General features: G+C 44.6%; 3 protein-coding genes across 4 annotated transcripts; 2 read left to right on the top strand and 1 right to left on the bottom strand.

Annotated features, from left to right (window-relative positions):
* Positions 1-5,753: 5,753 nt before the first annotated feature.
* Positions 5,754-9,103, bottom strand: LOC308174000 (nucleotidyltransferase MB21D2; the record flags this gene model as incomplete). The annotated part of the gene is made up of 2 exons (XM_080549053.1): positions 5,754-7,075; positions 8,830-9,103. 2 exons carry the CDS (start codon positions 9,101-9,103, stop codon positions 5,811-5,813), a joined length of 1,539 nt encoding a protein of 512 aa, XP_080405179.1. The 3' UTR covers positions 5,754-5,810.
* An 852-nt stretch (positions 9,104-9,955) lies between these two features.
* Positions 9,956-18,162, top strand: parlb (presenilin associated, rhomboid-like b). The gene is made up of 10 exons (XM_080549191.1): positions 9,956-10,126; positions 11,044-11,266; positions 13,707-13,847; positions 14,106-14,154; positions 14,725-14,820; positions 15,104-15,253; positions 15,557-15,627; positions 16,051-16,152; positions 16,931-17,028; positions 17,388-18,162. Exons 1-10 carry the CDS (start codon positions 10,059-10,061, stop codon positions 17,518-17,520), a joined length of 1,131 nt encoding a protein of 376 aa, XP_080405317.1. The 5' UTR covers positions 9,956-10,058; the 3' UTR covers positions 17,521-18,162.
* Positions 18,163-19,853: 1,691 nt separating this feature from the next.
* cldn15lb (claudin 15-like b) lies at positions 19,854-25,483 on the top strand. 2 transcript variants are annotated; one of them, XM_080549176.1, is made up of 6 exons: positions 19,854-19,999; positions 20,993-21,222; positions 23,236-23,400; positions 23,775-23,856; positions 24,238-24,351; positions 24,827-25,483. In XM_080549176.1, exons 2-6 carry the CDS (start codon positions 21,006-21,008, stop codon positions 24,930-24,932), a joined length of 684 nt encoding a protein of 227 aa, XP_080405302.1. In that variant the 5' UTR covers positions 19,854-19,999; positions 20,993-21,005; the 3' UTR covers positions 24,933-25,483. The 2 variants fall into 2 exon arrangements, with proteins under 2 accessions (XP_080405302.1, XP_080405303.1); XM_080549177.1 differs by having other exon boundaries at positions 19,854-20,003.
* The last annotated feature ends 462 nt before the right edge of the window (positions 25,484-25,945 follow it).

Below are 25,945 nucleotides of genomic sequence, written 5' to 3'. Positions count from 1 at the left end.
GTTATGATTGGAATGTTACAATTGTCTGGTCTAAATTGCATGTGAATAGCTGCAATTAAAATTTAAACATTGTTGATTTATTTCCCCCACTGTAGAATGGATGGAACATGGAAGTCCAATATGGTTGGCGAAGAAAAACATTATTCAGTGTCTTCTTGTATCACCACTTACACTCCTCAGGCTCACATTGTTAAGAACACTATCCTGAAATTGACCACAGATCCAGCCCTCCCCCGACATTTTACAGATCCACCTCCTTTTGTTTACAAAAGAGGGCCTAAATGCGGAATAAATTGGTTAGAGCCTTTAAACATAATTACCTAATCCTAAACAGACCCTTCTGGCTCCCCTTAAACAGGGAAACTACCCTTGTGGCAACTGTGCCCAGTGCCATACTACTTGATTGAATGATTTTAGACATCCTAGAACGAGGGGGTGGGGGGTAATTCCTGTAAGGGGAGTTATCACATGTAATACAACCAAATTATAAAATCTATATTGGTAAAAACCATTCGTCCCCTCAAACAAAGAATCAGTCTACACAAAAGTTCCATAAGACGCGAAGATGTGAACTACCCCGGTCATTTTAATAACCACCCCCACCCCATTTCCTCTCTTAGGGTCCAGAACAGCAGATTACTCTTCAGAGAGGGGGTGATGTTGACAGGAGGTTATGCCAGAGAAAGCATTTTTGGATCCACACCCTAAAAGTTCAACAACCCCTAGGTTTGAATAAGGATTTCACACATGAGTGTTGTGCTATGAGTAAATTACTTTAGACCCTATATATGTTCTATGCTATATGATGGCTACTGCCTGATGTCTGCATGTTGTTGCATTTCTCTATTGTTATTTGTTCTGTTATGTGTAGATATTTGATGTATTTCTGTGTTTTCTTGTTTCAGTGAACACTTGTGTATGTGGCTTTTGTATTCCACTAAATCTAGGACGACAATTCCCTTAATGTTTAGCCCCTTGGTGAAATATTTGATACAGTGTGTTGTGCATTGGCTAATCAAGTGATTTAGTTTGAACCCTTTATATTACTGCATTCACTTGGCACTGCTTTATGCCTGACGAAGGTCTATGACTGAAAGCTTGCAATAAATTAATGGTTTTTGCACAGATTTGAGTGTGCGGATGCTGCTTTTTTCACTCTATTTGATACTCTTCAGCTCCAGCACCTCAGCTCAGTTCTCAGCTCAGCTTTCATTCTGTGAGTCTAAAATACTTTCTTATGTGTTAGTACTGTAGTTTCAAGACAATACCCTTATATATCATATAATTTATAAATTGAATATATATTATATATGAGTGCCCAGCACTACCTTAATTAGGCCCCTATACTTTATTTTATTTATTACTACTCGATCTTTTCAGTTTGTAAAGCGTCTTTTGAGTGTCTAGAAAAGCGCTATATGAATATTAAAGCCTATCCTTACAGGGATATGTATGTTCATAGTGAACACAGTGAACTCACTCTGTGAACAGACGCCTCCTCTCCAAAGAGAGCAGAACAGAGAGTGTGTGTGGGGGGTGGGAGGAGGGGCACGGTTGGAGTCGAGGCCGCAGGTGTACTGACAGGTGCTGAGACAACAGGATGCAAAAATAACCTGGCAGAAAGGAGGGGAATAACGAGGCAGTGCTGGTGCCTATGAAGAAAGAGATTTTTGGAGAGTCTTTGAGACGGAATTTGAGAAAAGTCTGAGATAGGCTACACTGTGCTGTTCACATACAAGGCATCGTCAGAGAGCATGAATCATAAAGAATCCATGCTTGTATGTAAACCCGTTTGTAAAGTATTAACTTTGCTGAAATGGGGCCATGGATACAAATTACAGTACAATAAGGTAAAATAACAAGATTTCATTTTCATGTATGAATGCTCCGATTATAAGGGTGGGGTCAATTGCAGAAGTGCAGAACTAGATTTCCATAGGAGCCAACGTATCAGTGCTGTGTATCACTCAGGACAATAGTCATGCCTATGTTATTTTATACAACAGTTAGTTCCGACTAAGTAATTTGATTGGACAAGAGGCATTCCATGAGTGCCGATATACAGTATAACAGCACTGGGACTTTTAACTATATGCATCACTCTGCCGCACATAACATACAGATAAGGCCGCAGCCAGGTCTCGTACCTACGATCAAATCACAGCTGTGCTGATATTCAGTATAACAGCACTCCCTCCTCGTGTGATATTGCTTAAATATCACATCTGTTGTCTGTTACTACTTCTCTTACTTATCAGCATTCTACGGAGCCCCCCTGGGGTCACATGGTAGAAAATAAATATTTGATGAGTGAATCCGTTCCCTCGATAGGGAACGAATTACTAAACCGAGGGAACAGATTCACACATCAAATATTTTTCTTCTACCATGTGACCCCAGGGGGGCTCCGTAGCATTAGGCCAACGAGCAGTCTGAATATAGAGGCAGGCGTCCTAAGGTCATGGCACAGATACAACAATTCAGAAGACAGTAGCCACACCCCCAGCATGCAGACTTCTATATCAAGAGCACATTAATACTTCTATCTCATCAGACTCATCATCAGAATACATTTAAAACAAATGAACTGGCAATAGTGTAGGATCCTGTACATTTTTATTCATCACTGTTCACACAGATCAGATCGATACTGTATGCAATTATGTCATCGATGTGTATAACTGACAGATTATTCTTTATTTGTTTATTATTTTTTATATAATGCCTTCTGCCTTTTTTTCCCCAATACATTTTCCATCAGGGTTGTTAGATATGATGTAATACATTTCAGCTTGTTTGTGTGAAACATAAGCATTTTTACACAGAAATCATTAGTGATTTTCTTCTGGCTCGGCTGTGGATGACTCATACGATATGTGACGCGTGCTGGCGAAAGGTCGCCAGACACTCGCCAACCCTGAAACATCGTAAATCCTCTAAATAGCTTTCTTTCTTTCTTTCTTTCCCAAAAACACCAGCAGTAGCTGTCACATATGTTGACCGTCAGAGGACCTCTCTCTTGATCCACGTTCAGCAGACCACAAGGTGCAGAAAATGTTATGTTAGAATAGACATGTCTCTGTTGCAATGTATAATAAGGAATTGTTGTGGGATATAATTGATTCTTAATAGATTTAGTAGAACTTATAAAGCACAAAGAGCTTAGATCAAGTGTCTCCTGTGATTACACAAGTTATGGGCCCTGTCCACAGTCAGAATTATTCACTGCGCCACAGATCTTGGCCCATCCCTTACAGGAAGGAAATGGGCCTTCCTTGAGTGCTGCTAGATTCGCCAAACTGTAGAGAGACTTACATTTCTCTGTATAAATGATATAAAACCCCAACAGAATCATGTCATCTCTATTCATTACACTTCTATTTAAAACACTCAGTGGCCTGTCTCATTGGAACAACAGAGGTGAGGCGTACAACACGTTCTCTAGGCCACTGGAGTGATTGATGGTCCGAATTGATTGATGGTAAGGCAGTGTTTGATCCCTGCCGACGATGGTGATGTTGTAAGTTTGGTCCGTTCTAATCAGTCCATAACGCAGCCAGATTAGTCCCATCAAAATGATCATACAGGATCCTCTGCTTTTTCCAGTACTATGTAAACAGTAGCTATGCATATGTTCCAATTCATAAATCCTGTAACCATTAACTTAATCCCTATAGCTAATAAATCATAAAACATTATTCCTAAAGTAGAGCAGCAATGTGGAAAATAAGACTCACAGTCAAAAGTGTTCCATTACAAACAAACAAACAAACAAAAGGACAAGGAACAACCAGGGGGGTATTCCACGAAACGTGATTAGAACAAATTCAGGCTTATTTTCATAATTCGCGACAATTTCAGATCGAGTTCCGTTCCCTGAATCGGCTCAAATAATTCGCTGTTTGGTTGTTTAGGGTCAAGGTTTAGCGACAAGGTTTAGGGTCTGGTTTAAGTTAGATAATGTGTGTCAAAAATGTCTCACAGGCGGAAACAACAGTTCCGTCAAGTGTCTTTTTGGAAATATTAGGTCCCACTTTTTACGAGATAGATAGATAAAAAAGATATGTGTATCAGCTTGCATCGGAATTAGCTGAGCGGTGTGTCTGGCACAGGGGTTAAGGCAGTCAGCTAGCAACCAGAAGGTTGCTGGTACAATCCTTGCCTCAGGAGAGAGGGGTTGACTTTAATTTAATGTTTATTTTCTTGACAATTAATTAACAATGGCAGCGGCTAGAACCACTCTGTCATCCTGGTGATCTGATAGTGTGTAGCCTACTGCTAATATCACCACAGTAGTGAATATTCATTTATTTTAAAATGAACATAAAACAATAAGTAGGGGCTTGTATGACCTACGCATTTAATCTGTCAGCAATTTCTTGCCAAACCATTTCCCCCGCCTAATAGGCTAGGTGCACGATCTCACTACTTCCTGAAAGGCAACTGGTATGAACATATCCTGTCTCACTCTATTGGTTTAATTGATTAATCAGCTGTGCGGTAAACCGTTGGAACACACAGTGCACAGATGATTAATCAATTAAACCAATAGAGTGAGACAGGATATGTTCATACCAGTTGCCTTTCAGGAAGTAGTGAGATCGTGCACCTAGTCTATTGCGGCAGTATTGCACTTTTTTTTGTCATTTTCTAGTCTAGTATCTTCTTTTCGACAATCGGCTCTTCTGGGCTACTTCTAACTGCGGGCACGAGCGCCCAAATCGAGACTTTCCAAACCGGACTTGCGTGAACATTGATGTCACAAGGCTGATTCTAATTCGAGGAATCACTTGAGGCTTGAATCCCAATCGAGAGTTGCACGAGGCTTTCTTTTTAAACGCGAATGTACTAATCAACATACGTGGAATACCCCAGGAGTTATGGAATGTCACAACAACATACTTAATTACACCATTTTACTGATCAAGAGTGTGTATGAATGTAGCACTTATGTTGTGTGATAGCTATGAGAGACCTTTCCTCTGTGTGTGTGTGTGTGTGTGTGTGTGTGTGTGTGTGTGTGTGTGTGTGTGTGTGTGTGCGTGTGCGCGTAAGAGTATGAGTGTTTTCACTAATTGCACTTGAGGATGAAGTATGAGTATCACATTGTCGGTCAGATTTCTGCAGGTTTTTGGCATAATCTGGATACGTAACTGTTCACTATACACATTGATAGGATATGGGGGTGATGATTGTACAGGAAAAGTCAAGTTACTAAGAGCTTGTTATTAAGATACAGGTAATTGTAATAACAGCTCTAAACTTAGGTCAGGTTAGGTCAGTGGAGAAAAAAGAAGACCAATGGAATTAGGTCTTTCTAAAGGAGTTTCTCATAGCACAATTTCCTCAAAGATTAAGAGATCTTATGCTGTGTGTGTCTCCCTACATTCTGTGCAAAATAAGACTTAAGTCCTCACACCACACCACACACCCACCTCAGCTCTCTTCTCTATGTACAGTTAGTTATATGGCGTTAGTACCATCGTTTCCCTTATAGGGGACTAGTCCGTAGACATTCCGTAGACACATGGAATGTCCGAAGACATTCCGTAATCCTCAGTAGTAGTCAGAGAGCCTCTCATTCACCTGTTTCCTTTAAAGGCCTCCTCAAGGTAACACGGCACTGTAGGATTGGGGGGGGGGGGGGGTGTTCTAGGGACGGGAACAAAAATCAGCAGACAATATATTAAAAGACAAAGAACCTCACAACACTCTGTGGTTACAAGAGCCAAGAACAAAGTCAAAAGGGGGGGACAAGGGTGTGCCATGGGAAGGAGTTTCTCACAGTTTCTCACTCAGAAGAAGTCTGCTCAGAAGAATTTGTCGTCGATGCGAAAGTGTGGTCGAGTGACGTCGTCGGGGTTGATGAACACGGAGATGGATTTCCCGGGGTTTTCCGTCACCAGTTGCTGCAGCTTCTTGGCCAGCCGGTCGTCCGGCTGGTGCTCCCCGCCCGCGTCCGACTGAGGAGAGGGGAGGTTGGAAGAGCTGCCGCGCCACTGCAGGTCTAGGGTCAGCCGGTTGGCGGCCTTGGCGTGCTCGATGGTGGTGCGCAGGTGTTCCGCCGGGTCCGAGCGCACCGAGGAGAGCTTCCGCGCGTGCAACAGCGCCGACTCGTCCGACAGATGCTCTAGCATGTTGCATTGTGGGATGAAATAGTTGGGACACATCTTGTTGACCAGGCAGTGCTGCAGGTCGTCGATGAGGCCCAGCAGGAAGTGGGCCGAGAAGTCGTCCTGGGACAGGTAGGTGGCGGGGAGACGGTCGCAGGCCCACAGCATCATGCTGCGCAGGTGGTAGGGGCTGATGGCCTTGGGGCGAGACAGGAGCTTGATGATGATGGCTTTGCACGCCTGGTAGGCCTGCATCAGGCTGGACGAGATGCACTTCTTCAGCTGCACCTCGCTGCGGGCGAACGACAGACGCCACTCGTTCTCCTTGCGGCCCTTGAAGGAGCAGGCGGGCACCAGGTAGAAGCCGCTGATCACCTCCTCCTCGGTGATCTTGCCGTCCCAGAAGTGGTTCTCCATCAGCCAGCTCTGGGCCACCGCGGGCCAGCCCTTGAAGGACACCACGGGCACGATGTCGTAGAGCATGCGGCTGCTGCCCACGCCCAGGATGACGGAGATGACGGTGCCGTTCCGCTCCACCTTCTCCACCCGCGGCATGCCGCGCTGGGGCTTCTTCTGGATCTCCACCAGCACCACGCTGATGGACTCGTAGAACCAGTCGGCCACCAGCGTCGGGGAGAAGAAGTAGTTGGTGGCGCCGTTGATGTGGTCCACCACGGTGCAGCAGTCCTTCCACTTGTTGATGGTGCCCTCGTCGAAGAGCCTCAGGCTGAGCCACGAGTGGCAGAGGGCCGAGTGGCGCATGTCCAGGGTGACGGGCTGGTTGCGGTCGTGGAGCTTGAGCGCGGGCACCAGCAGGGTGAAGTCCATGTCGTAGTCGGTGCCGCGGGCGTAGACGCTCAGCTCGTCTATGTCCATGTCCACCACTCCCTCCCGTACCCCGCCTGACAACAGCAGGTACTCGTTGGCAACTGGGAGCTTCTGGTCCAGTTTCTGCACCATACCTGGAGGGAGAGGTTAAACGGGAGATTAATCGAGACCAAAATAGACTAGTAATACACTTAAGCCGTACAATTCACTTTCTCTGCAATAAGGTATGTTACTATTACCACAGCACACTCATGCATTAACTTCATAGTATGGTACAGATGCACGGCAAGCTCGCACGCACACAAACTTCACTCCAGACTCAGGCAGCACTTTCCACACAACCCTCACAAAGCAGCACTGGGTGGGCACCATCTCCACAACCCTGCTCACTACAGGACCACACAGTCCAGAGAGAGAGAGAGAGATCTATTTTACTAAAACTAAAACACAATGATGAAACAACATGTAAAATGTTTGTCAAAGCCTTTTGCTCTATTACACATTTATTACAATACTTACCATATATATGTTACGGACCGGTACATGTGGGAATACGGTACATGTGGGAAAACTAGGGTTAGGTGCTAGGGTGCTATGGTTAGGGTTAGGTGCTACGTCGACTTGGTACATGCTGGCATGTCTAACCCTAATCCTATCCCTAACCGTAGCACCCTAGCACCTAACTCTAACCCTAGTTTTCCCACATGTACCGTATTCCCACATGTACCGTAACATATACATGTTTATATATTATGGTGACAGTCAGAGAGCTCATCTGTGTGCCCTAATGTAGAGTGCTCAGTTTGCCTCGGCTGAGTTTATTGGTGTGGACTGTGGACTGCAGTACTCTGCCTCGTTTGTTTTTCCTGTTCACTGAATTCAGGATGTCTCTGTTCCCTCCCCAACAGCATTTCCCTGACAATAGAGATGCTTTGGCTGGTGTTGCACTCCTCTCGGTGTGGGTTTGGAACAATGTGTGCAAATGTAGCTAAGTGAAGCTGTGCGTGTGTGTGTGTGTGTGTGTGTGTGTGTGTGTGTGTGTTTGTGTTTGTGTTTGTGTTTGTGTTTGAGAGAGAGAGAGAGAGAGAGAGAGAGAGAGAGAGAGAGAGAGAGAGAGACTGACATGAGGGACATGCAATGACTAATGGAAGGGCAGTTCCCTTTTCTCGACAAAGGGCACAGGGGGGATGATGCTAACAACAGTGACGACAATGAATGTGAGTGGCAGCAGGGCAATGGGGCAGGTTTTTGCTCCCTTTCGCCCCCCCTGTCCCTGTGTACGTGCGTTTTGTGTGTGTGTGTGTGTGTGTGTGTGTGTGTGTGTGTGTGTGTGTGTGTGTGTGTGTGTGTGTGTGTGTGTGTGTCTTGTTCATATCATAGTATCAGAGATTCCATGAAAGTCTAGCTAGTGTTCTTCATGAAACAATGTGCTTGCAGTCCACAATCCACTAGGTTACCAAGTCATATAGGCAGAGATTTATATCAGCAATTTACCGATCAAGGCTGAAAAACATATGATTAAATAGATAGCCAAAGGGTAGAGAGAACCTTGCCTTGGAGGCTACATCGAGCATACGTTCCTATCGTTGGTTAGGACACAACTACTGATATCAAATGCACTGTTGCAATAAAGACATGTGTGCACAATTATCGTCATTCATATGCGATAATGGACCATTTTCTTATTCATCATAGCACAAATGTCCCTTTTTTTTCTTTTTAACGATTTGTAAATTGAATCTAACAGGAGTGGAAGCTTTACTGGGATGATCAACAGCAAAGAACAGTACACAAGTGAATGTGCACACAATGATCGTCATTCATATGTAAGGTATATGCATGCACAATTTAATATAATATACAATATAATGCATGCAATTCCCCTTACCGAGCATGGAAAAAATGAAATCCTTGGCCGTGTGAATCTCCAGGGCTCGCTGGTCGTCATATTCTCTCTGGTCGTGTTTACTGAACTCCTGGATCAGGCGGTTCAGATCCTCCACCCTGGCCCCGGACCTGAAGTCCAGCTCGGGGTAGCAGGGGCTCTGGAGGGTCTTGGTGTTGTTCGTGGTGGAGCTGGTGGTCGTGGGGGTCGCCGTGGGGCTGTTCCCCAGGCTGTTCACCGACCCAGCCCGGCTGGAGAGAGCAGGCAGGGCCGCCATGTTTCACGAGAGGAAAAACAGAAACAGGCGCTGTGATGTGATACACAGGCAGACAGACGGACAGACAGACAGACAGGCGACCCAATGCCCACCACTACCACTACCTCCTCGGGTTCAATTCAACACATTGGACGGAAGAAGCGTCTCGCCTTCGCTTTCAGTAGATAGATCGCCTATATATATTTAATTAATAATAATAAGAAAAATATATAGCCTATAATTACTTTTTTTTTCTTTACATATATATAATATAGCCTATAATTACTTTTTATTTTATTTTTTTAAACAAATCACAGGTCCTTTAAATTATTTTCAGGCTGAGCGTGATTCAGTGGCTGTTTTAGGGATGGTCTGTACGTGCAAAACGTAGGACAAGTCACATAGTGAGAGTGATGATGAAATCAGAACGCGATGATGATTAAATTATTTATATGTGATAGAACAGATTTGGCGTGGTTCGTCACAGAGAATGGGAAAAAAAACAGTCTGTGGATGCTGGAGAGCCTTTTTTTTTGCCTTTTAATTGAAAATGTTTATTGTTTTTTTTCTTCCTGTTTTTAATTGTAGCACTCTGAGATTTCCTATGTAAAGTGATTTTATAAATAAAATGCATTATTATTATTATTATTATAATAGAAAAACATTTCTCGTGGTTATACCCCTCCTCTGCCACTAGGTGTCCCACTCCCATTTCTCTTGGTTATACCCCTCCTCTGCCACTAAATGTCCCACTCCCATTTCTCGTGGTTATACCCCTCCTCTGCCACTAGGTGTCCCACTCCCGAGTCCCGTTGCCTCCTGTTACGAGGCGGTGTCGTTGTTGAACCGGTAGAGTATAGTAGTACGCACAGGGTCGTTGGGGTTGTTGCCCGGTGTCCATTCTCTCTGTGCTTGTCCATATTTAACATATATAATAACATGATTCTCTCTGTACTTGTCCATATATAATAACATCATGTTCAGAGGATGTATTCTAAGGTTTGCGAGGAATGACATAATCAGCTCAGCAACCAGGGGAAACAGGTATGGTGTGTTGATGTTAGTTTTCTTTCCATATCTGAGATCTGAGTTCACCGAGCGCAATAGTTTATTATAGGTGTTTATTATAAGGCTAGGAACGAATTAAACGAAATTAACGTAACGACGTTTGTATATACAGATATCTAACTTGTTAGAAGAAGTGATCGCAGATATTTTGTATTTTATTATTCTTGTATTTTATTATTATTATTATTATATTATTATTATTATTATTATTATTATTATTATTATTATTATTATTATTATTATCACAATATCGAACTCCTCCTGTCCAACTCCATGTCACTAACTTGCCCCGTTGGTTGTTGGACGGGCTTATCAACTCACCCCACCACAGTTGAGTTGTACTTACATCAGGTTTTTACTCCAGATTATCTGGCAGATATGTAAAAAAATAAAATAAATTTTTTACCACTACTGCAGTGTGGAATCTAAGCACTGAGTGACGTCACAGCCTGCTCACTCACTCAATTGTGGAAGTGCCAAACATTAATTCTAGCTAAACCTACCTACACATATCTGAATGCACTGGCAGACCTAGGGGGGGGGGGGGCAGGGGGAGCGACTGCCCCTCCTGGCGCCCCCACGGTTGAAAAACTTCTCTCTTAAGTGCCCTTTTGAGTGGCAAAAATGAGAGGACGTGCCCTATTGGTGCCCCTCCAATGGTCTAAACTTGACCACGTGCCCCCACAGTTGAAATACGTTGCACTAAAGTGCCCTTTTGAGTGGCAAAAATGAGAGGATGTGCCCTATTGGCTGCCCTTCCAATGGTCTAAACTTGACCATGTGCACTGATGGGGTCCCATGTTGTGCAGTAGGTGCCCTTTTTTCCTTTTCGCCCCCCCTGCCCTTCAAACAGCCTGAGTCCACCACTGTCTGAATGTGCATGCTGTCCACAGGTTCTCCCTCAACACCCAGCAGAGATGTGGGTTCAGGAAAGCAGCGAAGAAGACAGAGACCAAGAAGGGGAGCGTGGAGGAGATGGCGGAGACGGAGCCCGGTGAGGGGATCGTCCACAGCAAGAGAGGAGGCGCAGCTCCCCAGGCTCCTGAACCCCCAGCTCCCTTCACACCCCCCAGGGACTTTGGCCGACTAGTCAAGCCCCTGGTGTTCACAATAGGGGTAGGTTTAATCTCTGTCATTACGCTCTGCCTGCCCTGGCGTCAGTCTGTCTTCCATAAGATTTCCAGACTTTAGATCTTCTCTACTGTAACTGATGAATAAATGACTTTCTATTACACTTTCATGTATAGTGGCTTCTATTCGGTTGTTATGTCGTGACGTGTTTCCGGGTCCAAAGTTGGCTGAGGCGCTGTCTTCGAAAATGCCTCAGTAATAATAATAATTCATCATATTTATATAGCGCTTTTCTGAGGCTCAAAGACGCTGACAAATAGGGGGAAAACGGGAAAGTGCTGCTGTGTCCCTTGTTGTATGAATAGATCAGAGTCTAAAAAACGATTGAACAGTCATTCTACCGCTGTAGTACACTGGTACTCTGGTGCTGTAGTACACTGGTACTCTGGTAAGACAGAGGGGCCGGTTCGACGAGGGGCGAACGGAGGTAACCACAACACAGACACCACTCTCTCCAGCTCTCAGCAGCCTCACCCTCACAGAGCACGAGGTGAGACGCGTACTGAAGGCGGTGGACCCCAGGAAAGCCTCGGGGCCGGATGGCGTCCTGGGACGGGTGCTGAGAGACTGCGCCGACCAGCTGGCCGGGGTTTTCACCAACATCTTTAACCAGTCCCTGTCCCAGGCCACCGTCCCACCCTGCCTGAAAACCTCAACTATCATCCCAGTCCCGAAGAAAAGCACGGTGAGCTGCCTAAACGACTACCGCCCGGTGGCACTCACACCAATCATCATGAAGTGCTTCGAGAAACTAGTCCGGGCCCACATACTCACACGCCTCCCGCCCAACCTGGATCCATACCAGTTCGCCTACAGAGCCCACAGGTCCACAGAGGACGCCATAGCGACGACTCTCCACGCCACTCTATCCCACCTGGAGAGGGGAAACAGCTACGCGAGACTGCTCTTCGTGGACTTCAGCTCCGCCTTTAACACCATCCTTCCAGACAGGCTAGTGACCAAACTACTAGACCTGGGTCTATCACACTCTATATGTGCGTGGATCAAGGACTTCCTGACCAACCGCCCCCAGAGGGTGCGGGTGGGCCCCCACACCTCCACAGCCCTCAGCCTCAGCACTGGGTCACCCCAGGGCTGCGTGCTAAGCCCCATCCTCTACAACCTCTACACCCACGACTTCACCCCCATCCACCCCAGCAACTACATCGTAAAGTTTGCAGACGACACCACCGTGGTGGGATGTATCTCGGGGGGGGACGAGGCGGCGTACAGGGATGAGGTAGAGCAATTGAGCAAGCTGTGCAAGGTAAACAACCTGCTGCTAAACAAGTCAAAGACCCAGGAACTCATCGTAGACTACAGGAGGAAAAAGTCCGAGATCCTGCCCCTGCTCATCGACGGAGAGAGCGTAGAGATGGTCTCAAACCTCCGTTTCCTGGGACACATCATACGGGATGACCTGGCCTGGAAGGACAACACTAAAGGCACCATCAAGAGGGCACAACAGCGGCTATACACCCTGAGATGCCTCAAGAAACAACACAGCAAGCAGGAGATGCTGGTGGCCTTCTACCACGGCGCAGTGGAGAGCATCCTCACCTTCGGCATCTCCAACTGGTACCACAGCTGCACGGCAGCGGAGAGAAACGATCTACAGAGAGTCGTGAGAACAGCACAGGGGATCACCGGCGCCACCCTCCCCTCTCTGGAGAAGCTGTACGAAACACGCTGTCTCAGGAGGGCCTCCAAGATCTCCAAGGACCCGACCCACCCTGGGCACGAACACTTTGTCAAGCTGCCCTCGAACAGGAGGTACAGGACCCCGGCCGCTAAGACAAACAGACTGAAGAACTGCTTCTACCACAGGGCCGTCAAGGCCCTGAACACAGAAAAGGCCTAAGTTCTGGGCCCAGGACAAGTCCGGACGGATTGTAATGGCAGCTAGTGCTGAGGCACAAACATGTACATTTTCAAGCCTGCAAACTGTGACACTTTAAAAAAATGTGAAAAAATACTTTCTTGTGCAATATGACAAACCTAGTTGACTATCTGTGCAGTATAGTACAGTGGATTGTGTACATAGCCTCTATTGATGTAAACCAGCTCTTTATCTTCTTGTGATTTTATGCATCTATGCTTTTTCCAAAATGTGTTTCTTTTTCCTTTCTTAAACACCAGGGGAGCCTCCCCTCCTAAATTTCGTTGTTTGGTACCTGTACTGTAACAATGACAAATAAAGTCTATCTATCTATCTATCTATCTATCTATCTATCTATCTATCTATCTATCTATCTATCTGGTGCAGGCAGGGAATTTCTGGTTTGGACCCGGAAATTGCTAAACGTCACGTTTGACGTCAGACTAACCGAATAAGTTAATTCATTGTCTGCAGAGCATGAGAGGCGCGGGAGAGACTAACGCCATGTTAGTTTACAGGCTGCTCCTTTGACTAACGCCATGTTAGTTTACAGGCTGCTCATTTGGCACCGCGGCCATCTGGCAGTACGAGTCTCTGAAGTCCCGGGTGCAGGGCTACTTCGACGAGGTCCGGGCAGACTGGATGGAGAAACTACGACCACAGAAACAAGGGGACCTTCGCAAACAGGTTAATGGAATTCTATTCTACGGGCAGGTTTACATACCCTGCATACCTTGCATGCATTATATCTAATTGTTTCATATTTCGAGTGGTCAGACAGGTAACCAAATAAAGTGATTGATAAGGCTTCAATTGTGGTATATCTCTGGTATTTGATGGTATGAAGAACACATAAGGGATTTCTAACCTGTGTTGTCATGCTGATATATTAATGAGTAGATCTACTAGTCTGTGCTGATGACTGATTGGCTCTGTTTGTTTCAGATCAACCAGTGGTGGAACAGCTTAAGCGAGGGCCAGCAGACCGTTACAGGTTGGTCCTCACTGGTCCTCACTCCACCCATAACTCTCTCTGGGCATCCCCTTGTTGCACTACAGACTGTCCAGCTACCTTTCCCTCAGTACCATCACACTACCTTATTTTCGGGTCTTATTTCGCACTTTTAACCTATGCATTTTATTCTCTACTGCACCAATGTATGTCGCTATGGTCACATACTCATTGTTTTATGTCCTATTGTATTCTGTTGTGATGTTGCCCATTATTCTTGTTTTTCTTTTTAATCTATTGTACGATTTTATGTCATGAGGACTACAGATGCTAATTAGCTCACAGCTAAATCCGGCATATTTACTGTCCCCATACTTTGTATAAGTGACTGTTCATTAATGTGCACTGTCCTGACTAAATAAAGATCTATCTATCTATCTATCTATCTATCTATCTATCTATCTATCTATCTATCTATCTATCTATCTATCTATCTATCTATCTCACTGAACGTCATAGATGTTGTGTTAGTGGGGTCCTCTCAATATGATCCGTTATTATATCTCCCACCCTTCTTATTATCCTCTTTCATTCCATCTCTCTCTTCCTCAGGCATCATAGGGGCTAACGTCATAGTCTTCTGCTGTTGGAGAGTACCGTCGCTCCAGCGCTCTATGATGAAATACTTCACAGCCAACCCTGCAGCCAGTGAGTAGAGGACCACGTAGTCTCACTAAATCAGACTATCAATATAAATGGAAAGTCTGACAGCGAACCATAATGCGAGTGGGGGGCTGGGAGGAGGATGAACACAGAGTTAACGAACAGGGAACAATTAACACAGCAATGTCCAGGGGGGGAGGAGGGGGTGGCAGGGTTAGGGGAGATGGTTAGGGGTAGGGAAGGTTGTATGCATGGGAGAACAGGTAGGTTCTCTGCATTAGTGTTGGGCAGGAAAGTGATCTTCTTCTTCTTCTTCTGTCACCCACAGAGACCCTTTGCTTCCCGATGCTTCTGTCCACGTTCAGCCACTACTCCCTGCTCCACCTGGGGGCCAACATGTACGTCCTCTGGTCCTTCTCCTCCAGTATCGTCTCCATGCTCGGCAGGGAGCAGTTCATGGCCGTCTACCTGTCTGCAGGTAGTGCGCGCGTGTGTGTGTGGGGGGGGAGGGTGTGGGTGTGGTGTGTGTGTGTGGTGTGTGTGTGCGTGTGTGTGTGAGTGTGAGTGTGAGTGTGCGTGTGTGAGTGTGAGTGTGAGTGGTGAGTGTGAGTGGTGAGTGTGAATGTCTGTGTGTGTGTGTGTGTGTGTGTGTGTGTGTGTATGCGCGTGCGTGTTTGTGCGTGTGCGTGCGTGTGTGCAACGTCATGATATTGTAAACCCAATATGGAGTTTTGCTATTTGCAATAAGTTTTGTTCTGATACCTTCTTTCTTCAACGCCAGGTGTCATCTCCACGCTCTTCAGCTACGTGTGTAAGACCGCCTCTGGCCGCTTAGGTCCGTCTCTTGGAGCGGTGAGCACATCATAACTCTTTGTAGTAACTTGGTGAATCTTATTCGGTTGTTAAGTCGTGACGTGTTTCCAGGTCCAAAGTTGGCTGAGGCGCTCTCTTCGAAATGCCTCAGTAATAATAATAATTCATTATATTTGTATAGCGCTTTTCCGAGGCTCAAAGACCCTGACAAATATGGGGAAAACGGGAAAGTGTCCCTTGTTGTATGAATAGATCCGAGTCTAAAAAACGATTGAACTGTCATTGTACCGCTGTAGTCCACTGGTACTCTGGTGCGGGGAATTTCTGGTTTGGACCCGGAAATTGCTAAACGTCACGTTTGACGTCAGACTTAACAACCGAATAGTGAAGAGCAAACATATTTGATTGTCCATTTTTAAAATCCCGTCTCTGATATCACTTTACTGTCCCTGTCATCACCAGTCAGGAGCCATCATGACTGTCCTGGCTGCCGTCTGTACCAAGATGCCTGAGGCCAAGCTGGCGATCATCTTCCTCCCCATGTACACGTTCACAGCAGGAAATGTGAGTGAATATTAATTTAATAAATTTTTAATTTTGCCATTTATCAGACGCTTTTAATCCAAAGCGATTTACAATTACGAATTACAGGGACATTCCCCCTGGAGTAATTGAGGGCTAAGTGCCTTACTCAAGGGCACACTAGTAGTGGTGTGGTTTCAGGCGGGATTTGAACTGCCAACCTTCCGTTGATCACCAGTCCAACTCACTATCCACTAGACTAGACCACCACTACCCCACTATTATAATAATACATTTTATTTGTAATGCACTTTACATAAAGAAATCTCAAAGTGCTACAGATTAAAAACAAGAAGAAAGATAAAGATAATAAATAATAAAAGGCTCTATTAAAAAAGGAAGGTTTTAAGGCCTCGTTTAAAAGCATCCACAGACTGTGGTGCCCTTAGGTGGTCAGGGAGGGCATTCCACAGCCTGGGAGCAGCCGAGCAGAAATATATCTCAATCCCTCATACAACCACACAAATTGCCTGTCCCCCTTGGCATTGATGTCAACATGATGTGTGAATACCTGTCTGATGGAGTGACACTTAGGAGTGACACTTAGTTTTTTGGGGGGCAGTCCCACTCATATTTTTCATTTTATTGACAGATATAGTAGAGATTTAGACAGGAAGGATGGGTGAGAGAGAGAGAGAGAGGAGGGATGAGTTATTGGGGGAATGGTGAAGGGGTTGTTGCTGTGTACAGAGTCATGTGAGAGGAAGTGAATTGCAGTACAACTCACACCGTCCTTTTTTTCCCCATACCCTGCTGTTAGGCATTGAAAGCCATTGTTGCCATGGACGCAGCCGGCCTAGTTTTTGGATGGAGGTTCTTTGACCACGCGGCCCATCTGGGTGGAGCTCTTTTTGGAATGTAAGTAGCAACGCTGTTCATATGTCTGCCTTCTCTACATAGAGTCATGGCCGAGCACTTCTGTCAGATAATGCGCCACTTCTCCCAGAAAATGTTTGCAATTATAAATGCTTTGGTATTCACATGTTTATTTATTTTTGTTTGTATTGGAACAACACAAAAAAGCAGAGAGAGAGAGAAAAAAAAAAGCCAAATCGGATATCAGTCAACTTAATGTTTGTTAGCACACCCTTTGGGAAAAAATGAGGCGTTAAAAAGTGAGGCATTATCTGACAAGTGCAGCGATGCCAATATTTCTGTCCATGACTGTATCTATCAATTTGCCGTTTCTTACCCCTGTCCTCTTTCCCCTCCTGCAGCTGGTACATTATGTATGGACATGAGCTGATATGGAAGAACAGGGAGCCTCTGGTTAAGATCTGGCACGACCTGCGAACGAAGGGACCAGGTGGAGGCGGAGGTGGAGGTGCAAACGGAGGCGGCTCACTATAGAACTGAGAGTGAACGCCTGTGGGCAGCCATGGGCACGTTGGTATACATGTATAGAGGAGGGACAACAAACGACCTCTCACCCCCAGACACCATTTCCCATGATGCATCACACATAAGCTCTACATCTACCACTCACAAACATGTACAGTGTACAGCTCTTTCTCTTTCTCTATCACACACACACACACACAGACACACACTGCTCAAAACTGTTTCCAGATCCTGCAGTCAGACATGGCTTTTGTGTTTAAGAGGAGAGGAGAGGGCTTGAGGATGCACAGTTGAGCGACACCGGGAGGCTGCTGGTCATCATCATTATCATTCCCATCGATGCTTGGGAGGAGGCCGAACTGAAATATGAACATGTCATGGTCCTACTGTCTGGGGGTGAGGGGTCAGGGGGTGTTATGGGGTCGCTGGGATGCTACAGAGTCAAAATCATGCTATTTTCTGGACCCCCCCGCCCTAATGTATTTCTCTCTGTGAAATGATAGTCTGTATTACACATGACTTGTTTATTGAACACCATTTCATCCAATTGATGGACTTAAGATAGAGTATGTATCTTAGTATGTACAGGTGGATTTGTTGATGATGAAAGAAACCCGTGTTTGTTTTTTGAACCAAATAAAAGTTTGAAGAATTAAGAAAATAATCGTCATGGAAAATCGTCGTAAATTACAAGATTACTGCATCCTAAACTGGAGATGATAATTCCTTTGGAACATTTTATTGACTATTATTATAATACAATGCCAAACCGGAAAGAATCAAAGCGAACAAGATCAGAACTGGGTCCCAGGGACTCAGAAATGGAGGAAATATATTTGGGGTACTATGGGGTACTACCCAGATGGGGTACTACCCTGATCACGCAAGATTTCTGGCTTGGGGGACGAGACTCTAGAGTCTAGACTGTCGTAGGACAGATCTTTATGTATGTGGTGTGCTGTATTGGGAATATCGGAGCACACCACAAAACAATACGATAAAAAGTGTTCAATCCATGATTTTTTTATCTTCATGTGAGGGGTCTCTCTCAGATAAAAAAATCTGTTAAGATTTAGAAAATCTTTATGTGTGTACCAGGAGCTCCTCCTGTCTTGCAAACATCAGAGAGATGATGGACTTTGATCCTTTTCGGTCCTCCACCAGTAAATAATTAACTAAACCATAAAGCTTTTCAGGAACATGAATGACAGATATACCTGTGAATCATTAGCAGCATTACTTACCCCTATACTGGAAGTGACTCAGGCCTTTGTTTCGTGAGCCTTTTTTCAGATGGGGGTAGATTGGATAATGTCCCTTTCCGTGACATTTACATGTGTATACTGTATGCATAAAATTATTAATGACCCCACACATTATAATTTGAGCTCCTCCGTAGTTTTGGAACAGAGTTTGGGTGTGGATACACACAAAATTATGTTATTTGGTATTTGATAATTCATTCATTCACTATTTCCTGTAATGCCAACAGTTTACAATGGCTTCAGGTTAGGATCCCCTCACACTTTTCTGCATAGGCCTACATTAACACTAGAACAGCCGTGCCTTTTTTACCTACTAAAAGAGGCCCCTCTTTACAATGCTCAAGCTGCTATTTACACACAATGACCACTAGTTGGCTGCTTGTAAATTAGCTGGCTTACTACACAGAAAAATGGCACAATAGCTTTATATTAGCTTATCCTGATGTGATCTTGAAAATGTAAGGATACTGGGTGGTAGAACGCACATATCTAGGAAAAGTCATGAAAGGAGGGTCCTGAAAATGTGCAAAGATATAAAATGTTTCTTTACTCACGGCTCCCGACTGTTCTAGTAGCTTGCTTGACACCCAAGAGAGTATCACAAACCTGGTACAAGTCTGCAAACTTTCCTAAACATCCTGAAATAACTTTCTATGTTGTTGTTCATAAACTTGAAATGTTGTTTGGAAGAAGTAAGTCAATATTCCCAACAACAACAACAACAACCGATATTCAAGATGAGCTTACTCATTCACTCAATGTGAGATCATGGAGATCATCTCTGTAGTCATCTCAAGTTTATCGTGTATGTGTCATTGTAATGTTGTGTGGGTTTGTGTGTGTCATGGGATTGAGTGTGTTGGTGGAGTGTAGTCGGCCTATCCATGGCTCATATTTGTTTAATGTTAGTCTGTTTTTGTTGACGGGGTCTGTTGTTGGCCAGTTCTTTGAGCCAACTGAGCAGATTTGGGGAGAGCAGGGCACTTAGCCACATGCTAAGGTTTGTGTGCTTATGGGGGAGGTCATTTCAAGGGTTCGTTGACCCTATACCCAATATTCCTTCAGTGGGAATACATGTCCACTCGTCGATCGCCCACCAGGAACACATTCTGTACCTCTGGTCAGACTAAAACAACAGAAAATACCACTTAACAACACAGTGGACACACTGTGGACTCTGTGGACTCAACAGCAAAGACCACATCTTTTCAAGCACAGTTACGGTAGGTAAGAACTGTCAGAAATATTGGTTTAATGAGATGCTAGAGGAGTTTTGTTGTCGATTCTTTGTATCACATTTTTGCCTGTCGACTGTATGGTTCATTATATAATGTTGATCGATGTCATATCTCATTAGACCACAGTCCTCAGTTTAAGGCCAACAAACTTTTTTTTTTTTTAAATAAGCTAATTGCTCATGCTGGTTGGGGAGGTGTGCCTCTGTCCAATCAGGTAATTTCTTGACAATATTAATGTCTATTTTCAGGGATCCATCTTTGGCTTGTGAACACTCATTCTAGTACTAGTGTCTGAACCTATACAACATCATGTACCATCTCTTCAATGCTCAATAGAATGATACAAATAGCTGAATGTTGACCGAGAGAAAATAACTGCTTAATGTTATATTTACATACATACAGTATACATTTTCCACTGAACTGTTGTTTTGCTTCATGTGGTTAGCCATTATGGGAATAGATAGATATGTGCGTTCTACCATCCAGTATCCTTACATTTTCAAAATCACATCAGGATAAGCTAGTATAAAGCTATTTTGCAGTTTTTCCTCTGCAGGGAGCAGGCTAATTTACAAGCGGCCAATTAGTGGTCGTTGTGTGTAAATAGCAGATTTTACATTCTAAAGAGGCTCTTTTAGTAGGTAAAAAGGCACGGCTGTTCTAGTGTTAAAATTCTCTGTATTATTCATAGGGTCCTGTAGGGTGGGGGGTGGGGGGCTGTGATTGGCGCGGGTGGGTTGGAGGTTTTTGGCGGGAGGGACATTTGTGGGAGGAGGGGGAGGAAGGGGACTGTTGGGGTAAAGGTAGATTGGGAAGGAGGGGGGTGGGTGGAAGGTTTATGGGAATTTTGTTATTCTATTTCTCTTTTGTTCATTTACATGTTACCACTCCCTTGTACCATTCCCTGAAGAAAAATGAATAAAAAATTGATCACACATTTTTTTTCTCTGTATTATCTTTCACATTATCCAACAGGCAGGAAGGACCAATGGCGTTAGCCTTCCAGGTTGTGGGTCTGTCACTGGGAGTGATGGCCTGGTTTCTGGAGTCCAGCTGCACAGGCTCCCAGAGCTGGAAGGTGGGCAGTCACTCAGAGGCCGTCACCACCAGCAACTGGCAGTTCGAGGGCCTGTGGATGACCTGCGCCGCCACGTCTTCAGGTGCCGTCCAGTGCCAAAAGTACAAGACTGTACTGGGATTAGCAGGTGAGAGACCAGGGGTCAGAGGTGTCAGAGTCAGAGGTGATTCGCATAACGTGAGCTTAGAATGATAAGGTTCTATCTCCGTTTAGGGCAGTTCAGAGATATTGAGTGTCAACGTTTTTACATTCCGTTATGTTTTGTGAGATGGAACCTTTGTATTTTATGAATTACTAACTCAAAAATGTCAACTTTTTAAAAAATAACACCACACAGGCATTAATAAACACCTAATGGATCAGATTATGTAAAAAACAGAATTTTGGCAAAAATGGAGATAGAACCTTATAATTCTAACATCACGACACCCCAATCAGACAGAAAGTCTCTGCACAATATCCGCCCACAGCAGTAGTCAAATACTGCTTCTCAGTCCCTCTTTATCTGCCTCTTAAGATGATTGGACAGCATAGATCTCTTGAGATGTATCACACTTGGACAACATGAGGAGATGGATGACACTATGACATGCAGTTATCTGAGAGAGGAGTTGTGCAGATCATTGTTTCTTTTCTAAATAACTGACAGTTACAGTTAAATAACTGACAGTTACAAATGCAAGCCAATGTTGGTCACAGTTTCGGGTCATGAAGTGTAACGAGGATTGTAAATGTCGTGAGTATCATTGCTGGGTTAATCATTGACAGTCACAGATCGTACTCCTTTCATCATGTGTGTTACCCCCCTAAATACATTCACATTTGTAATTACCGGTATACTATATATTCCATTTCAGTTCATCACCAATGGCATATTATATCAAATGTATTGGACACGGAGCACACAGATGACATTGTTGTCAGAACACATGCCTGGTAACTGAAATAAAATTCTGGATTTATTAGTCACATGACAACCGATCACCTATCTTGTCCTATCACCTCAGAGGTTCTCACATCTTTACAGCCCATGAGCAAAGACTAAAGTTTCCTCACTCACCTGGAACTAAACAACAGAACATTCTAGACAGAGTATAGCTCCAACCCTTTGGCCACTTGAAGCCATTATTGTCCTGCGTGTGGTCTCTCAGTGTTTTCGAAGAACCTTTCTCACTCTGTGTGTGGGTGATAATGTCGACGGCGTTAGAGTTGACAGGGTTTCTGTTGTGTGTGATGAGCTGGCTGCTCACAGGCGCTTCACTTGCCAATGACTACTGGAAGATGTCAAGTGTCTCTGGCAGCGTCATCATATCCACACGGCAATATCAGAATCTATGGCATTCGTGTGCTGAGGACAGCACTGGTGTTAAAAACTGCAAGGATTTTGAGTCTTTGCTCGCTTTGCCAGGTAAGTTCTGAGCCAACACTGGACCAACAACAGAGCACATCCAAAGGCTTTTTTTTTAAACAGACGGTTCATGTGAAAGAAGTTGATTGGTGTAAAGTGTCTTATTTGAGAAATGCCTTGTCACTGTATTGGGATGATATTATCTTCTCATGGTCAAATGATTGGTCATGGTCAAAATCAACATTTAAAAATGTTTAATAGTCATATATTCAAAAAGTAGAAGTACTGGTACTTCTGTGAAATTTTACTCAAGTAAAAGTAATTTGCCTTCGACCAACCGTCATTCAGATTTTGTGCATGGTTCCATTTGATTGAAGTGTCCCATGTAGATCTGTTTGTTGGTGATATGATATACAGTAGCCTACTGAACATTCAGAGGCTGGAAGCCTTACATTACATTACATATTGTCTCTATTGAAGCGGGGTGGCTGTGGCTCAGCAGGTAGAGCTGCCGTCTAATGATTGCAATGTTGGCAGATCGGCAGTTCAAGCCCTGGCTGGCCACATGTCGAAGTGTCCTTGGGCAAGACACTGAACCCCAAATTGCTCCCAGTGACCGGGCATGGTAGCAACCTTGCATGGTGTGAATGTGTGTGTGAACGGGTGAATGAGAGGCCGTTGTAAAGCGCTTTGGATAAAGGCGCTATATAAGGGCAGTCCATTTACCATTTTAAGCTGTATGTCAATCCATTTATGTCGAAGCCTATAACTCAATGTCTGCATGTCGCTCAGGTCACGTACAAGGATGTCGAGCGCTGATGATCATCGCTCTACTCCTGGGTTTGGTGTCCATCATCGTGTCGGTGTTGGGGCTGAAATGCACTAAGATCGGCACCACATCTGACCAGGCCAAGGGTAAAATCGCTCTGGGAGGTGGGAGCATGTTCATCTTGTCAGGTATGTCCCCAACCGGCAGCTCTCTCTCTGTCTGTCTCTCTCTTCCTCTCTGTCTCTTTCTCTCTGTCTCTCTCTCTCTCTGTCTCTCTCTCTCTGTCTCTCTCTCTGTCTCTCTCTCTGTCTCTCTCTCTGTCTCTCTCTCTCTCTTCCTCCCTGTCTCTCTCTCTCTCTCTCTCTCTCTTTCTTTCTCTCTCTGTCTCTCTGTCTGTCTGTCTGTCTGTCTCTCTGCCTCTCTCTTTCTCTCTGTCTCTGTCTCTCTCTTCCCCCTCCCCCTCAGAGAGAATGATCACCTCACCTTCCTTATTTCATAATACCGGTACCAATCTCTACTGACTCACTTCCTGTCCTCTCTCTCTGCTTCCTCTCCCCTGCAGGGCTCCTAACCCTGGCCGCGGTGTCGTGGTATGCCGCGCGGGTCGTTCAAGAGTTCTACGATCCGTTCTTTGGAGGAGTAAAGTGAGTCGACAGCTCAGATGGAACAGATAGAGAGAGAGAGAGAGAGAGAGAGAGAGAGAGAGAGAGAGAGAGAGAGATTATTAGCCACACATACATGTATGTATGTTACGGTACATGTGGGAATACGGTACATGTGGGAAAACTAGGGTTAGGGTTAGGTGCTACGTCGACTTGGTACATGCTGGCATGTCTAATCTTAACCCTAATCCTAACCCTAACCCTACCCCTAACCGTAGCACCCTAGCACCTAACCCTAACCCTAGTTTTCCCACATGTACCATGTTCCCACATGTACCGTAACATGTACATTTACATCAAAACCACTTACTGGCAATCCAGACAAAGTGTAAGTATTTAACCATGTCTTTTGTCTCCCCATAGGTTTGAGCTCGGCACTGGCCTCTACATGGGCTGGGGCGCTTCCTGTCTGGCTATTCTGGGTGGAACCCTGCTCTGCTGTTCCTGTAAGCGGGGCCCAACAGGAGTGCCTACAGGGTAATGTATTCTACATGTTCACGGTTCAGTGTTTCCCCTAGGTTTGCTGCCTTGGGGGGGTGGCATGGACCAGGCATGGACCCCCCCTCCCCCCCCTGCTACATACCAGCGTCATGTCCAGGGGGTGTACTAACTTGTACATTAAGCCGCCTCACGCTACGGAAACAGGGGATGGAGAGGCTCCTGCCCTATGGGCCATTAGGCTCGAGAACCATCGGTTCTTAAGGCTACTTACTTATGTGGTCTTGACTACGGGTTCATATGTTTCTATAGGCAGCAAGAATCTATCACTACAAGGTTTGTGGATTGACTGAATAGTTTCTGCTCCCTGAATGTCCTCTTTCAGAACACCTTGTTGTATAAATATAGGGTAAGAGCATAGGGTCAGGGTAGGTGCTTGGTATAACGATCTTTGCAAAGTAAATACATCAGGAATGTCTAATTCAGTGTGCTCTTGTACTTTCCTTTCTTCCAGGGGTTTTTCATACAACTACTCCACCTCAGGCCAACACGCTCAGAAGATCTACAGAGCAGAACCAGTATCACAGTCAGGGAGTTCAAAAGCAGGAGCATATGTTTGAAATAACGTTATTATTATAATGGTCTTCTTGGCAATCGTTTGTATTCCCACTTGTTACTGCGTCATCGTTTTACACCTTCGCTGTCTGTGTTTTTGTTTTTCATGACTGTCCTTGAGAGAGAGCCCCTTTTGAGTGATGATTGTAATGTAGAGTATTTAATGTTTATTACTTTCTATTCTATTGACATTTTATGGACACATTATTTGGCATGTACAGTAGTAGTCTAGTGTGTTGATTCAAATGATGATGGGTATTACAAATAGTAATAAAAATACTTCTAAAGTTAAATCTAAAGGACATGTGCGGGTGGGTCGGGTGTGTGGGGCGGCTGGGGTCCCCCGGGGCGGGGGTCTGCTGTGCGCTGGTAGGCAAACTGGTAGTACTGTCTCTCTATGAGTAGAGGGCTGCAAGGGAATCTTCCTGGATGCACAGTGTACAGTTTTTTTTTTACCTTTGCCTGCTTTGCGTGCTCTGTCATCATGTGAAGCGCATTGAGTCACATCTTGTGAGAAATGCACTATACAAATAAAACTTGATTTGATGTGTATGTATACTCATTATATTAATTTCATATATATTTTTAAATAATTTCATTACACAGTAAAATTTGAACGTGTTAAAATGCAGGCTCTGTGCAGGCTCTGCCCTCAGCAAGACATCACAGTGACAAAACTGCCCCCAAAAAGGTGTTTAAAAATGCTGCAAATGCATAAATATAAATATCAAATGAAATGAATGGTTAAATAAGATTTCACACAATACATTAAGTGAACTTTAAATTATATATTCTATTTTTTTAAATGCCTATCAAAGTTGCGTCCTCACTTTCCAGGAAGTGGACAAGGCAAGAAATGTTTGGTCAGCTTTCATAAGAGAACAGGACTGATGGGGAAAAATCAGCCCAACTTGTGATTCAAAGTAAAAAAAAAAAATCAAATTGAGCAATTCAAATTCAAAGTCAGTAATTCAAATTCAAAGTCAGTAATTCAGATTCAGATTCTAGTGGCACAGAT

The sequence above is a fragment of the Nansenia antarctica genome (assembly GCF_963989245.1).
Source record: "Nansenia antarctica genome assembly, chromosome: 19".
NCBI classification, from domain to species: Eukaryota; Metazoa; Chordata; class Actinopteri; order Argentiniformes; family Microstomatidae; genus Nansenia; species Nansenia antarctica.
This window is presented reverse-complemented; position numbering and strand designations above follow the sequence as displayed.

Coding starts and splice junctions, on each gene's coding strand:
- parlb (XM_080549191.1), top strand. CDS start 10,059: ATGTTCAGAGGATGTATTCTAAGGTTTGCGAGGAATGACATAATCAGC. Junction 14,155..14,724: donor GGGCCAGCAGACCGTTACAG/GTTGGTCCTCAC, acceptor TCTCTTCCTCAG/GCATCATAGGGGCTAACGTC. Junction 15,254..15,556: donor GGCCGTCTACCTGTCTGCAG/GTAGTGCGCGCG, acceptor CTTCAACGCCAG/GTGTCATCTCCACGCTCTTC.
- cldn15lb (XM_080549176.1), top strand. CDS start 21,006: ATGGCGTTAGCCTTCCAGGTTGTGGGTCTGTCACTGGGAGTGATGGCC. Junction 23,857..24,237: donor CCGTTCTTTGGAGGAGTAAA/GTGAGTCGACAG, acceptor GTCTCCCCATAG/GTTTGAGCTCGGCACTGGCC. Junction 24,352..24,826: donor CCAACAGGAGTGCCTACAGG/GTAATGTATTCT, acceptor CCTTTCTTCCAG/GGGTTTTTCATACAACTACT.